Source organism: Giraffa tippelskirchi, chromosome 9 (assembly GCF_054371585.1).
Source record: "Giraffa tippelskirchi isolate mGirTip1 chromosome 9, T2T-mGirTip1v1.2.pri, whole genome shotgun sequence".
Classification (NCBI taxonomy): Eukaryota; Metazoa; Chordata; class Mammalia; order Artiodactyla; family Giraffidae; genus Giraffa; species Giraffa tippelskirchi.
This window is the reverse complement of record NC_137283.1, coordinates 12,600,254-12,613,056: the sequence shown is the minus strand read 5'-3', so window position 1 is coordinate 12,613,056 and position 12,803 is coordinate 12,600,254. Positions and strand designations below refer to the sequence as shown.

Sequence of the window (12,803 nt, the reverse complement as noted above, 5' to 3'; positions counted from 1 at the left end):
TTTCTTGAGTCTCCTGCATTGCAGGCAGATTCTTTATCACTGAGCCACTGGATAAGCACTTCTTACCTCCCATTATCCCCAAAAGTAAAGTACAGATGGACTAAAGAGCTAAATGTAAAATACAAAACTATAAAGTATTAGAAAAAAACAGGAAAACATTCTTAAAACCTTGGAGATTTAAAACTTTCTCAAACAAGACACAAAATTTGCAGGAAATGAAAACAACTGATAAGTTATTAGTAACAAAATGTTTTGCATGTAAAATATACTTAAAGTTAAGGTGAAAGTGATAGACAAGGGGAGAGTATTTTCAGTGTGTAACCATCAGAGAACTAAGATCTACAGTGTAGTTAGAAAATAAAACTAATTTCTAAATATCAAGAAGAAAAAGTCTGAGAAAATAATAGAAGAAACATATAAATGTGTCTTTCACAGAAGAAAAAAATGCAAATAGCTGTAAATATAGGAAAAAATATTCAGTTTCAGTAGTAACTATGTCAACTAAAAAGAAATATATTTTTTCCTTCACATAAAGTTGGCAACAATGTAACAGACTGACAACACCAAGTATTGTTGACAGTATGAGAAAATGTGCTCCACTGTGCATGGCTATGCAGACTGCTCTGAAGTTTGGAGAGTTTAATTTGGGGAGTACTCATTAAAATTAAAGATCCATTTATGCCTCAAGTCAGCAAGTCTACTCCTGTACTTGTATAAAGAGGTTTTCACGCTGGTACTTTCTGCGGTATTGTTTAAAACACCAAACATTGAAAAAGTCTTAAATATCCATCATTATAGGAACTATTGATTGTGGATTCCTCCCCTCCTTGGAACACTGGGGAACTGAGGGGGTTGGGTGGGATGTTTGGAGCAACACTGGTAAAGTTCTTTTATCATCAGCATGACTTAGAATTGTCTGTGCCTGGTGCAAGGTGATAATAAAAAGACTGGCTTGGAGTCGATCTATTATTGTTTTAAAATTCTCATCAGGCAAAGCCTCCATATTGCTTGCATCCTGGACAAATTGCTCCCACTGCCACACTCCCCCCTGGGGACCACTGGGATGCAGAGATCTGTGCTCTGACCTCTCCATCACTTACTGTTAGGAAGAAGGGGTGGAAGAATGGAGGGAGTAGGATGCCAATTTTGCTGAAACACAGATACATTTACAGAATAATATTTCTAAATGTGCTGTACATATTTGATGCACAAATACAACTGTAGTCATTCGGTGGGAGACAGCAGGGATATAGGGTTGTGGTCAAGGCAGACTATATCTGTGGTGGTGGTTTAGTCACTAAGTTGTGTCCGACTCTTGGAACCCCATGTACTATAGCCTGCCAGACTCCCCTGTCCATGGGATTTTCCAGGCAAGAATACTGGAGTGGTTTGCCATTTCCTTCTCCAGGGGATCCTCCCAACCCAGGGATCGAACCCGGGTCTCCTGCACTGCAGGCAGATTCTTTACCGACTGAGCTACCAGGGAAGCCCGACTATATCTGTATGTTTTAATAACGTCTATGTTATTTATATATTTACATATATACATATATTTATAAGTATGCGTGCTAAGTCACTTCAGCCGTGTCTGACTCTTTGCGACCTCATGGACCGTAGCCTGCCAGGCTCCTCTGTCCATGGGGATTCTCCAGGCAAGAACACTGGAGTGAGTTGCCACGCCCTCCTCCAGGGGATCTCCCCAATTCAGGGATCGAACTAGCATCTCTTATGTCTCCTGCATTAGCAGGCAGGTTCTGTATCACTATACCATCTGGGAAGCCCTTGTAAGTATGCAAATGGTTAAAAATATACATTTATATACCTTTTCTTTGTTGAGAGGAGAACTGCCCTAGTAAACTAAACAGAAGGGAGGACGCAGAGGAGGGCCAGGGTTTTGAAGTCCCCAGAAGGTCAATGCCATCGCCACCTAGTGGGGAGGAGAGGACACTGCCAGGGAGGCAGATAGCCTCGGTCCTGGATCCTTTCTGCTGGCCCTCGCCTGCTCCCTGTTGATGCCTCCTAAGACTCATCAGCAGAAGACAACTTACAAAGTCACCTTAGAATAAACAGGAAACTTCAGGCACCTAGTGATGATGGATAAGTGGCATTTTATACCTGCATTTCAATCACTCAGACAACCTTCAAGAATATCCCTTGAGGCAAGTCACCCAGAGTTCCTGGAAAACTGTCTCCACTTGAGCTAGATGATACTGAATCACAGTTGAACAGAATTTTATAAATTTCTCATTTACGATCACGACAAACTCACATGGCAGATTTGTAATGATCTTATTTTACAGAGGAGAAAGTGAGAGCTCGGACTAAACTTCTAAGTAATATATTAGCAGATCAGGCAGCATTGATGCTAAATTCTGTGACCTGAAGACCTCTGAGGTCACGACTGCCTTAAAGGGGGCCCCAGGATCAGGGACCTGGCTGACACAGTCATAGAAGCTGATACATTTACTGTAGCAGATGCTGGTGATGTCCCGGGCCGTATCCCCCTGGACCTACATGAGTTGCCCACAGCCACGGGGGACAGTTTCTGACCCTCTGATGGTTTTCCACCTCAGATCCAGTCTCTCTCTTCTCCATCTGATGGATTTCTCAGGCACCATTCATGCAAACCTGTGTATATGCCCACCCTGGGTGGGACCTCTCTCTACCAGTGGGAGATAGGAGATTGAGTAACTGCTGCCCATCTTCTAGGGGGAGAATTCGGAGCTGTGACCTACATGGCTTCTCAGAGGGTCCCTGGTAGGATGGAGCCTCGGTGGCCTATGTTGTATCTTCACTGGCCTTTCTCATTTCTTGGTTTCACTCTTGGGTTTCCTGGGATTGCTTCTCTCAAAATCTACAACCAAATTTTTAATTCCAGACTTGCTTTTTGTGGAACCCAAACTGAGAATGCAGGACACGGTAGCTGGGTACTATGGGAGATGCAATGATGTTCAGAAAGTGGGTATGGTTTCCCTTAGGAGCATAAAACGTCAAGTTGATAGTAATGTGAATGGCAGTGATGATGTGCCTACAGAAGACAGAGGCAACCTGACTAGATCTTCCACAGGCTTGCAGTTTCAAATGGTTCAAAAGGGCATTTGAACTTTCCAGGCTTCACTTGTGTCACTTTTGAGTTCAGAAAATATTGCTATGGGAAGGCCTCCGTTGGCATCACAAAGTTTAATACTCAGTCCACGGTGATCACTGTGGAAGAGATCACCATGGATGGCCAGGGAGAGGTGAGGGCAAGGTCACAGCATGATCATAGACCCAGAGCTGGGGATGAGCGGGGTTTCCAGAGAATATCAAGTTAATCTGGATGGGGGTCCATGAACTGCCTGACACTGTAAGTAAAAAGAGAGAGAGAGAGTGTGTGTGTGTATAGAGGGGAATTTTTCTAGGGAGAGATTCTATAGCTTTAATCAGATTCTCTAAGGGGGTTCATGAGCTAAACCATGAGGGAGGAGGCACTGAGGACTCTTGAGATGGCTTCTGATGGGAACCAAGAATCACAGAATGTTAGTAAACTGCGCCCTGAATGGCGAGATCGAAACAACGTTGACTGTGCCCTTGTCTGTGTTCTAGGAGAGAGCTCAGCTCTTTACAAAGTTATCTTATCCACTCATCACAACCATTCTCTGAAGTGGGTTCTAATGTTATCCCCATTTGGCAGATGAGGAAACTGAGACCTAAGAAGATGCCTTGTCCAAAGTCACACGGCTGGATTTGAACATGGGCAGGCTGATTCTAGACCCCATCCCCTTAACTCCATGCCAGGGGCCCTCAGACTTTAATGCACAGCAGAGTCACCAAGACAGCTTGGGCTCCATCCCCAGAATGTTGGATTCAGCAGCTCTGGGGCAGGGCCCAAGGAGCTGCATTTCTAAGAAGCTCCTAGGCGCTATGGTTGCTGCTCATCTGGGGGCCACACTTTGCAGGCTCACTTTGAACTCTAAGCTCTCATCTCCAGAGAGGAGGGTACACCTCCGAGAGTCATGACCTGTGTCAGCGGCAAAACCAAGATAAGAACCTGGGTCTATGGATTCAGAATCCAGTACTCTCCATGCCACTCCTGCTTGGAGAGGGGCACAGCCTACTTAAAAATGAGTGGGTGCTTATGTGCACCCCGCTTATTACCTGATGTGTGTCCAGCTCCGGGGGATGGCCACTGGGGGAAGGTAATTCCTTGCTTAGCTCCTCAGAGCCCCCCCGGGCCCTCCTCCACCTTCTGGCCCTCCGATCTGCAGCGTGGGGGGCCTCTTCAGTCTCGCTGCTGTCTGAGGTCTCCCTGCAAGCTGCCTGAAGGTTGAAGTTCACATCCAGCTCTCCCTGTAGGCGCATCTTCTCAGCTGTGGGGCTCCGGGGGGCCTTCCTCTGCAACCAGGACAGCCTGGCCCGGTGCCCAGCTTCCCGGGATGAGCCCACGGAGGAGGTCTCCGAGTCAGACCACATGGGCTCGGGGTTGGGTGAGGGCCCAGAGGAGGCAGAGGGGCCTTGGTCTGAGCCCAGAGCCTGTGTGGGCTGAGTCTGAGGTTCCCTGGGCAGAGCCCGGGGCTGCAGGCACAGAGTGCTCAAGGCCTCCCTCCAGTCAAAGTCCTCCTCGCTGTCAGAGCCCAGCTCATCATAGGCAGACGCCATGCTGGAGGCCGCCTCCAGGGCCTGAAACGTGCCGCTCTTAGGTTTGGCCAGCAGGCGGGGTGGGGGCAGAGCCCCATCCTTCAGGGCCATCCAGTTCCCATCGGGGCTCTGCAGAACTGGGGCCACAGCTGCGAGCAGGAGGGAGAGAGAAGCCAGAGAGGGACTGTTAGAGCTTCAGAGCGAGGGGCCCCTCAGACACCCCTCCTCCTCTGCCCCCCTCTTCCTAGAGCTCTTTCTGGTCTCCCCGCCCAGACGTGGGCTCCTCCTTCTCTGAGTTGCTGTGACAGCCTTTCTGGTTCACTCCAGTATCCATCCTGGCTTCTGGCTGACCACGCACAGGGCTGGGCCCTCCTCCCTGGTGACAGGGGCCCTGCAGCAGGGGCTGGGTCTCAGTCATCCTGCACTGTCCCGAAGACAGCTTGTACGGAGGAAAGAGCAGAGGCTGGGAAGTCAACTGTAGGGACACTGTGGACTGAGTAAACCCACCTCCAACTCACACTAAGAAACTCAAGAGCAGGGACTGTCCTCAGATCTTTATTTCCCCACACTGAGCACATGTGGTGTATACGGTAGATGCTCAGTCAAGGTCTGGGAAGTGAGAATGTGTCTGGGGGGATATGAATTTGTCGAAGGCACTGTCAAGACTGAAGACTGAAGGTGGATTTACTCAGCGTCCCTACAGTTGACCTCAGCTGTGGACCAACAGGCTCCAGAGCTGGCCCTTTCCCTGAGGCATAAACAGAACTTCTGAAAATAGTCCATGGACATTAACCTTCTGGAATGATCTCTGTACCTCCTCTGTTTTACATTTCTGCTCTGCTGAGATGGAACAGTGCCCCCAAGGATTAACCTGCTTCCTGAGAAACAGATCAGACATCTTTCAGGACCTCTGGGGTTGGTCTGGACAGCTTAGCATGTCAAGGGCCGAGCAGTCCTTAGAAAAACCAGCTGTTTTCTATGCAAGTGCTTTCTGTTCTTTAAGTCTTCATCCTGAGAGGTGCATGAAGTTTTGAGCTGACTATGAAATCTTTTTGTGTGTGTGGTGTTGTGGAGCTAAGTTTTTGTTTCTACGCAATGATAAAATTGCACATAGGTGCCTTAGTTTAGAGAAATATATGCACAAAACATGTTTTGAAAACCAAGATCCTTTGCAAATTTATTTGGAATGCTCATAACCCAACAGAAACTGTTTTGTGAAATGGACTGTCTGCTAGAAGTGCTTATAAAACCTCCTAAGTTTGTCAGTTTCTTCGTCTAAATTTTGAAATGCTCTTTCTTTGTTATTTGTTCACTGTGGAGACACTTGTTAACATGAGTAGTTGAGGAGTCCTGATGCTTGGGTCTGGGGACCACATTAGCTGTGGTATCTTGGAGGCTGAAATGAATGTCTGCTAGGTTGGATTGGTTGTTCCTGTGAGAGTGAAAGTGTCTCAGTCGTGTCTGACTCTTTGTGACCCCATGGACTATACAGTCCATGGAATTCTCCAGGCCAGAATACTGGAGCGGATAGCCTTTCCCTTCTCCAGGGGATCTTTCCAACCCAGGGATGGAACCCAGGTTTCCCGCATTGCGGGTGGATTCTTTTCCAGCTGAGCCACCAGGGAGATCCAAGAATAGTGGAGTGGGTAGCCTCTCCTATCTCCAGTGGATCTTCCTGACCCAGGAATTGAACTGGGGCCTCCTGCATTGCAGGTGGATTCTTTACCAACTGAGCTATCTGGGAAGCCCTGGTGTTCCTGGCCCACATATAATAAGACACCTGCTCCTAGTCCACACAGAACAGGCAGCTGAAGTGAGGCTGTGCAGCCAAGTGATCTGAACCCACCTGCCCACTGTCTCAGAGGTCTCAGCAAGCAAACTGCCCACATGGGAAGCATGCCCACATTGTATACAGTGTGCTGTGCGAGAGACCCCGTGACTTGGTGGCCTGGCTGTCCCAAATGGGCACACCCCCACTCAGACTGATGGTAGGAGGGGCTGAGCAACCTCACGACAGCCAAGCAGCCTCCCAACAGCATTTCTGAACCCCTCATAACAGTTACTTGTCTGGTCCAGCCTGTCCATGCTCTTCCAGCTGGGCAACGCTTCCTCCTCCCTCAGCTGCTGGCTCCTTGGCTGCCTTGATGCAGCCTCCAGCGAAGGGGTCCTCAGGGCATCTTCTCTGCTGAGTGAGAATGCAGACTGAGACCGCTGTGCAAAGAAAAGAGGGGAAGGGGGTGACCTCATCAGGCACAGTTCCTGGGGGGACTGCTTTCTTATCCGCAGGCACCCCACCACCGCATGGAGATGACACAGCTGACAGTAATGGCTTTTCTCATCTTGAGGTTCAGAAGCTTCAAATCAGTACATCCTGCTGTGAGAGTATTAGTTGCTCAGTTGTGTCTGTCTACAATCCCACGGACTGTAGCCCACCAAGCTTCTCTGTCCATGGAATTCTCCAGGCAAGATACTGGAGTGGGTAGCCAGGTCCTTCTCCAGGGGATCTTTCTGACCCAGGGATTGAACCCAGGTCTCCTGTATTGCAGGCAGATTCTTTACCATCTCAGCCACCAGGGATGCTACATCATGCCATATAATGGCACAAATGGTTCCCCGTTTATTCCACTGCAAGTGGCCAGGCCTCTTAGAAAGCATCAGAGATGTAGCAGAATCCAACAGAGCTGGTTCTTACGAGGCTCCTACTTACCCAGTCATTCTTCCAGCTGAGATTTCTTAGGGCCAATTGTGTGTGATGAAAATAAGAGCATATTCCCCTCAGAGACCTCCAAACCTGAGCCTTGCAGCAATGTAAGTAGAAAATTGTAGTACAATGTAAGTGCTCTGATAGATAAGTGAGCCAAGATGGTCAGTCCACAATCCCAGAGACTCTGCAACACATTCCTATTTAGTTAAAATAAACTCTAACCTAAGGACAAGTGGTAGAAATGACTGACAAGAAATATGTTAGAACTGTATCATTTCTGTATGTTACAAATGTAACTTTGAGAATTTGTAGATGAGATGTTCTACACAGGGACTTTCATCAAACAGAGAGAAACCAGTTTTTTCCATTGTCATTTAATGAAAGAATTCTCTTCTCTTGGGGATTTACTTTGCTCTTTTTATATGCGTGAAATGGAGGAAGGAAAGGGCCAAGCCACAGAAAGCATCTCTGACTGTGATATGAAGCGAAGTATTGAGCTCTGACTCCGGCCTTAAGCAGTTTGGCGCCACCTGCTGGCCAACATCAACACTAACAGGCCTACTGCCTTCTCTCCTCTGGAGAAACGAATGGGCTTTCCTCCTCTCCCACTGCAAATGCTGAGAGTAGGAGACAAACGGGGGAGCATGTTTGGAGAGCACTGGGCAGGGCCCCCAGGCAGCTGAGGCTAGACTCGGGACTCATCTGTACCTGGGATCCAAGATCACTTCTGGTGCAACACCTTGACTTCAGTGACTTAATTTCTTGAGAAGCAGAAACCTAATCTTGCTCTAGCTTCCCAGGTGGCACAGTGGTAAAGAATCCACCTGCCAGTGTAGGAGACGCGGATTTGATCTTTGAGTTGGGAGGATCCCCTGGATAAGGGAATGGCAAAATCCACTCCAGTATTCTTGCCTGGGAAATTCCATAGACAGAGGAGCCTGGCGGGCTGCAGTCCATGGGGTTGCAAAGAGTTGAACACAACTAAGTGAGCAACTAAGTGCGCGCGCACACACACACACAGACACACACACACACACACACACAGTTTTGCTCTGTGCACAGTAAAGGTATACTAAGTGGGAACTTTAAAAAGCCGTTGAGAATAACAAAGGAGAATAGCAAACACCAGCTGCAGGATATCTGGGTGAAAAAACTGAGCATCGTGACTGAGGTTTGGGGAGAGGACAATGCACTCTGTAGCCTCACCCAGAAGGATGGCTAACCAGTCTGCGAAAAGAGGGCTGAGGACTGGGGCTCAGTATCCCCATAATCACAGGCCAGCCCAGGGCCCACAGCCCTCAGATACCGGACGTCTGCACACTCTGCTGGAGAGGGTGGTACAGCCCGTTCTGGCCCAGAAAGAGTCGTAGGAAGCCTCTTCTACTTCCCCTCACAAGACCTTGAGGCCGATCCAGGAGGAGGATGCATTTGCAGAACAAATACAGAGCCCTTTAAGCTGTGTGCTAAGGGTCACGACCTGACTCCTCTGTGATTACAGAAGAGAGTAGGACGGGCCTCCAGGCCTGCCGTTTGATGCAGCAGTCACAGGTTAATGCAGCCCAGGCGTGGAGGAGCTCTCCCCCTCTTATCGATCAGATAAGATTCTGTGTGCATTCAGTTCAAACAGGCCATGGCCTGTGGGAAACCCCATTCCTCAAGCTGGGCTGAGAGTCCTGCCGCTTTAATACTGTGTTATATGACACTCTATTGCAACATCTGATTTTCTGCTGGGGTCCCCCCTAGACTGCAAGCAACTGAGGGTAGTTAAAGGACGGTTAATGGTGACAGCTCCTAGCACAGTAACTGGTATAGAACTGGGAATCAATGAATGTTTACTGTGGAGCGACTGTGACTTGAGGTAGGCTACAGGGTAGGTTTTCAGAAGTGCCTGTTGATGGTGATGATCTTACTAACTTCTTGGATGACACTGGGGAGCAAGAGAAACAAAGAAGAAGCCCACTGTCATCCTCACTTATATCCTGGAGGGCAAGGTCTTACCTGGAGGAGAGCCAGGCTAACACACTCGGCAAGTGGTTTTTTGGCCCAGGGTCCGTTCCGTCATTCCAAGGGCATGGCAAGCACTGATCCTGTCTCTAGTGCCCTGAACAGCTCTGATACTTGACAACAACAAAGGTTTTCTTGGGGTTGGGTATTCAGGGAGCCATCTATAATTTTGGGAAATCCTTGACAGATGATGAGCAGCGATCATAGAGGAGAGATCAAGGCTGACAGTCTGTTGGCAGGTGAAGTTATTAAAAATGAAGCAAAAAAGTCCTTCCATGTCAAACTGCCATATAGTCAGGGGGATACACCCTTCTTTTTAAAATCTGGCTGTGCCACGTCTTTGTTGGGGCATGTAGGATCTAACTCCCTGGCCAGGGATTGAACCCATGTACCCTGCATTGGGAGTGTGGAGTCTTAGCAACTGGACTACCAGGGAAGTCCCAGGGGGGCATACCCTTGACATGCCTCTCACCTTGGACTGGCAAGACGCTCCCCCCTCCGCCACTTCCGTGTAATCACACAGATCTTCCTGTCTCTGCTACAGTCATATTCCAACTTGTCGTCTTTTCCACGGACTGTGAGCTCCTTGAAGACAGTCTTTTGGGTGTGACCCTCAGTCCCACGTTTGTGACTGAATTTGTAGGATTATAACACGGTCTGATTCTAAGGAGCTTATGGCCTGTTGCCAGGCACAGTATTCCTGCAGCCTCCCCTGAGCTATTTTCTATACCCTGGCCTTTATTTTTCTATCTTCAAACTTCACACTATAAATCACAAAATACATGTTTAAAAGAGAGAGGAAATGATAGTATTTGATTTTGCAGTAGCTCAAACAATATTTTATTTCTATATGTGTGTGTCTGTAAGAGGTGGCTGGGTTCCACTTCTATAGGACAAAAATGCTCCCTTACTTATAAAAGCCAAGATCAAAACAGGAAAAGTCCTTCTCTGTTCCCAACAGGGAAGATGAGATCTATGTTTTTCATGAGTTAAGGATGCCAGGCTTTTGTAATATATTTCAGGCAAGCCATTGTTTCACACTAGGGGAAGAAAACTATACTCTGACAATCACAAAAATCCCTAGAGAGCTGCCTCCAGCACATCTCAGGACACTGCTGGTCTGCTGTCTCCAGCCAGGGGGGAAAAGCCCCAGTTTTGAGACCTAGACCCAGTTTTGCCACAAGTTTCATTGCAATAAACATATGGCCCAGAAGATGGCGCCACCACGACACTTTTACTTGCCCCTTGGTTCAACCTCCTCCTCTTGGGAAGTGATGGGATTACTCGGTTAATTTATTTGCTTTATTATCCTGGCTGGGCACTCTATGCCCATCCTTTCACTCCCACCCACAGCGTCTGTTTTCCTTCCTCTTACCCACCTTAGGGTCCATGGAAGAAACAAGGCTGGTGATGTCGGCAAGGGCCAGCCTGAGTTACAGTGTCTGCACATCTATGCTGGGAGGCTGGGTGTGGTGGGTGGAGTCCATGGGTCCAGGAGGGTTATGACAGCAAGGCCTTGCAAAGATGGACTGAGAATTTCAAATCGGCCCCACCTCTTAACTCTTGGAGCATGAAAGTGTAGTATGTTGGGTAAGGGGTCCATGCCAGCTCCTCCTCCTGGGCTTCCCTGGTGGCTCAGAAGGTAAATAATTCGCCTGCAGTGCTGGAGACTTGGGTTTGATCCCTGGATCGGGAAGATCCCCTGGGGGAGGAAATGGCAACCCACTCCAGTATTCTTACCTGGAGAACTCCATGGACAGAGGAGCCTCGTGGGCTTCAGTCTATGGGGTCACACAGAGTTGGACACAACTGAGCGACTAACACTTTCGCTTTCATTCTAAGCCTCAGGGATCAGTGCCATGCCAAGCACACAGAGTGCACTCTGTAAGGATCAGTCAAAATAACAGCGTTGATTAAGCTCTGCCACTGAGCCAGGGCAACACCTCCATTCGCTCACTCTGTCTGACTGGGGACACGTGGCCCACTGCGGCAGCTTGGACCAACTTGCTCACGCACACGGTTGGTGAGGGGCAGAGGCAGGGCTTGACCTTGGGTCTGTCTGGCTCCAAGGCCATGCTCTCCTGTGCCCTCCTGGTGCTGCGCCTGACACCCTTTCCTGAAAGCCTGGGGACAATGCACTCCTGGCTAACAAGCCTCAACTCAGCAGGACGTGCCATCCAATCCAGCTGGTTCTGAAGCTTTAGACAAAACTCGCAGGGTGATCATCAGTTACTTTTGTTAAAGCTTCCTCTGCAGTCGCTGGTGCCCTGTGTGGGCAGCAGCATCCTGCCCTCCCTATATCTCTTGGAATGGTATATTGTTGCTATGACTGCAGTGATTATCATCATCACCAACAGGGCAGACTCCCTGGGGCACTGATCATGGCTTCAAAATAGTCTCTGCTCTCCCTACATTAGAGGTGAACAGAGAGTGAAAGTTTTTAGTATCAAGGGTTTGTGGCCAAGGGGTCAACAACAGTGTTTGAATGAATAACAGCTGAGACATAGCTTTGCTTTGTATTTCTGGGGTCAGGCACATCCATTCAATTCAATCCAATAATTATAACAGTAATGAAAAATAGTTCAGGTCTGAACTATAGTCATTTAAAGGAGAGAGCAAATGTGAAGGAGGAAAATGACAGAAACACAAGGAGAAATGGCTGAGGAAAATAAAAGGATGGAGAAGAGACAGAGGAAGTCAGACAGAGACACACCTCAGACGCTGGGCACACTGCATGCCCAGCCTCTGCTATCATCATTGTTATCATTAGGATCACCACATTAATACAGAGATGACTTTTTACATACACGCGCCCAAGGAGACAGGCACTACATGAATGATAGCCCCTGCCCTGGTGCCTGTTAGGATATTGCATCTTAAGGCTTTCAAAATCAGACTACACTGACCCCCTTCCTGGCGGAGAGCCACACAACCAGAGAGGAAATTAAAAAGAGGGACATTCACACTGAATTTTCTTTCAAGAGAACAAATGAGAAGTCCTGTCTGACTAGAGATGGATGAAGTTTGGGTTTTGCAGTTAAACCCAAGGATGGAGTCCTACAGTGTTATGGGGTTCTGCATAGTTACCCCCGGAGCCAGAGCATCCACATCCGTGGAGGCCTGAGGACCCAGGAGGAAGCACTGCCAGGGCGCCAGTGGTTCAGGGCCCTCCAGGGTCTGCAGGTCAGGGTCCCTCCTCAAGATGCCACGAAAAGGCCATCCTTCAGCCCCCAGCCTCTGCACATCCCCCCACCAGCTTTGGATCAATGTTCCCTGGCAGCTCAGCTGGTAAAGAATCCGCCCGCAATGCAGCAGATCCCAGTTCGATTCCTGGGTCGGGAAGATCCCCTGGAGAAGGGATAGGCTACCCACTCCAGTATTCTTGGGCTTCCTTGGTGGCTCTGGTGGTAAAGAATCTGCCCCCAATGTGGGAGATCTGGGTTCGATCTGCTGGGTTGGGAAGATCTCCTGGAGAAGG

At 48.6% G+C, this 12,803-nt stretch overlaps 2 protein-coding genes across 4 annotated transcripts in view; one reads left to right on the top strand and one right to left on the bottom strand.

Moving 5' to 3' along the window:
* MYRIP (myosin VIIA and Rab interacting protein) overlaps positions 1-12,803 on the bottom strand; it is a 227,693-nt gene that overhangs the window by 54,851 nt on the left and 160,039 nt on the right. For both annotated transcript variants that reach the window (XM_081527574.1, XM_081527576.1), the window contains 2 exons: positions 6,681-6,828; positions 4,138-4,766 (listed from right to left, as the gene is read on the bottom strand). In XM_081527574.1, the coding sequence (XP_081383700.1) occupies positions 4,138-4,766; positions 6,681-6,828 (777 nt within the window). The remainder of the gene's footprint in view (positions 1-4,137; positions 4,767-6,680; positions 6,829-12,803) is intronic.
* Positions 1-12,803, top strand: part of LOC145520641 (uncharacterized) — a 279,274-nt gene that overhangs the window by 219,730 nt on the left and 46,741 nt on the right. The gene's annotated exons all lie outside the window — the stretch shown is intronic.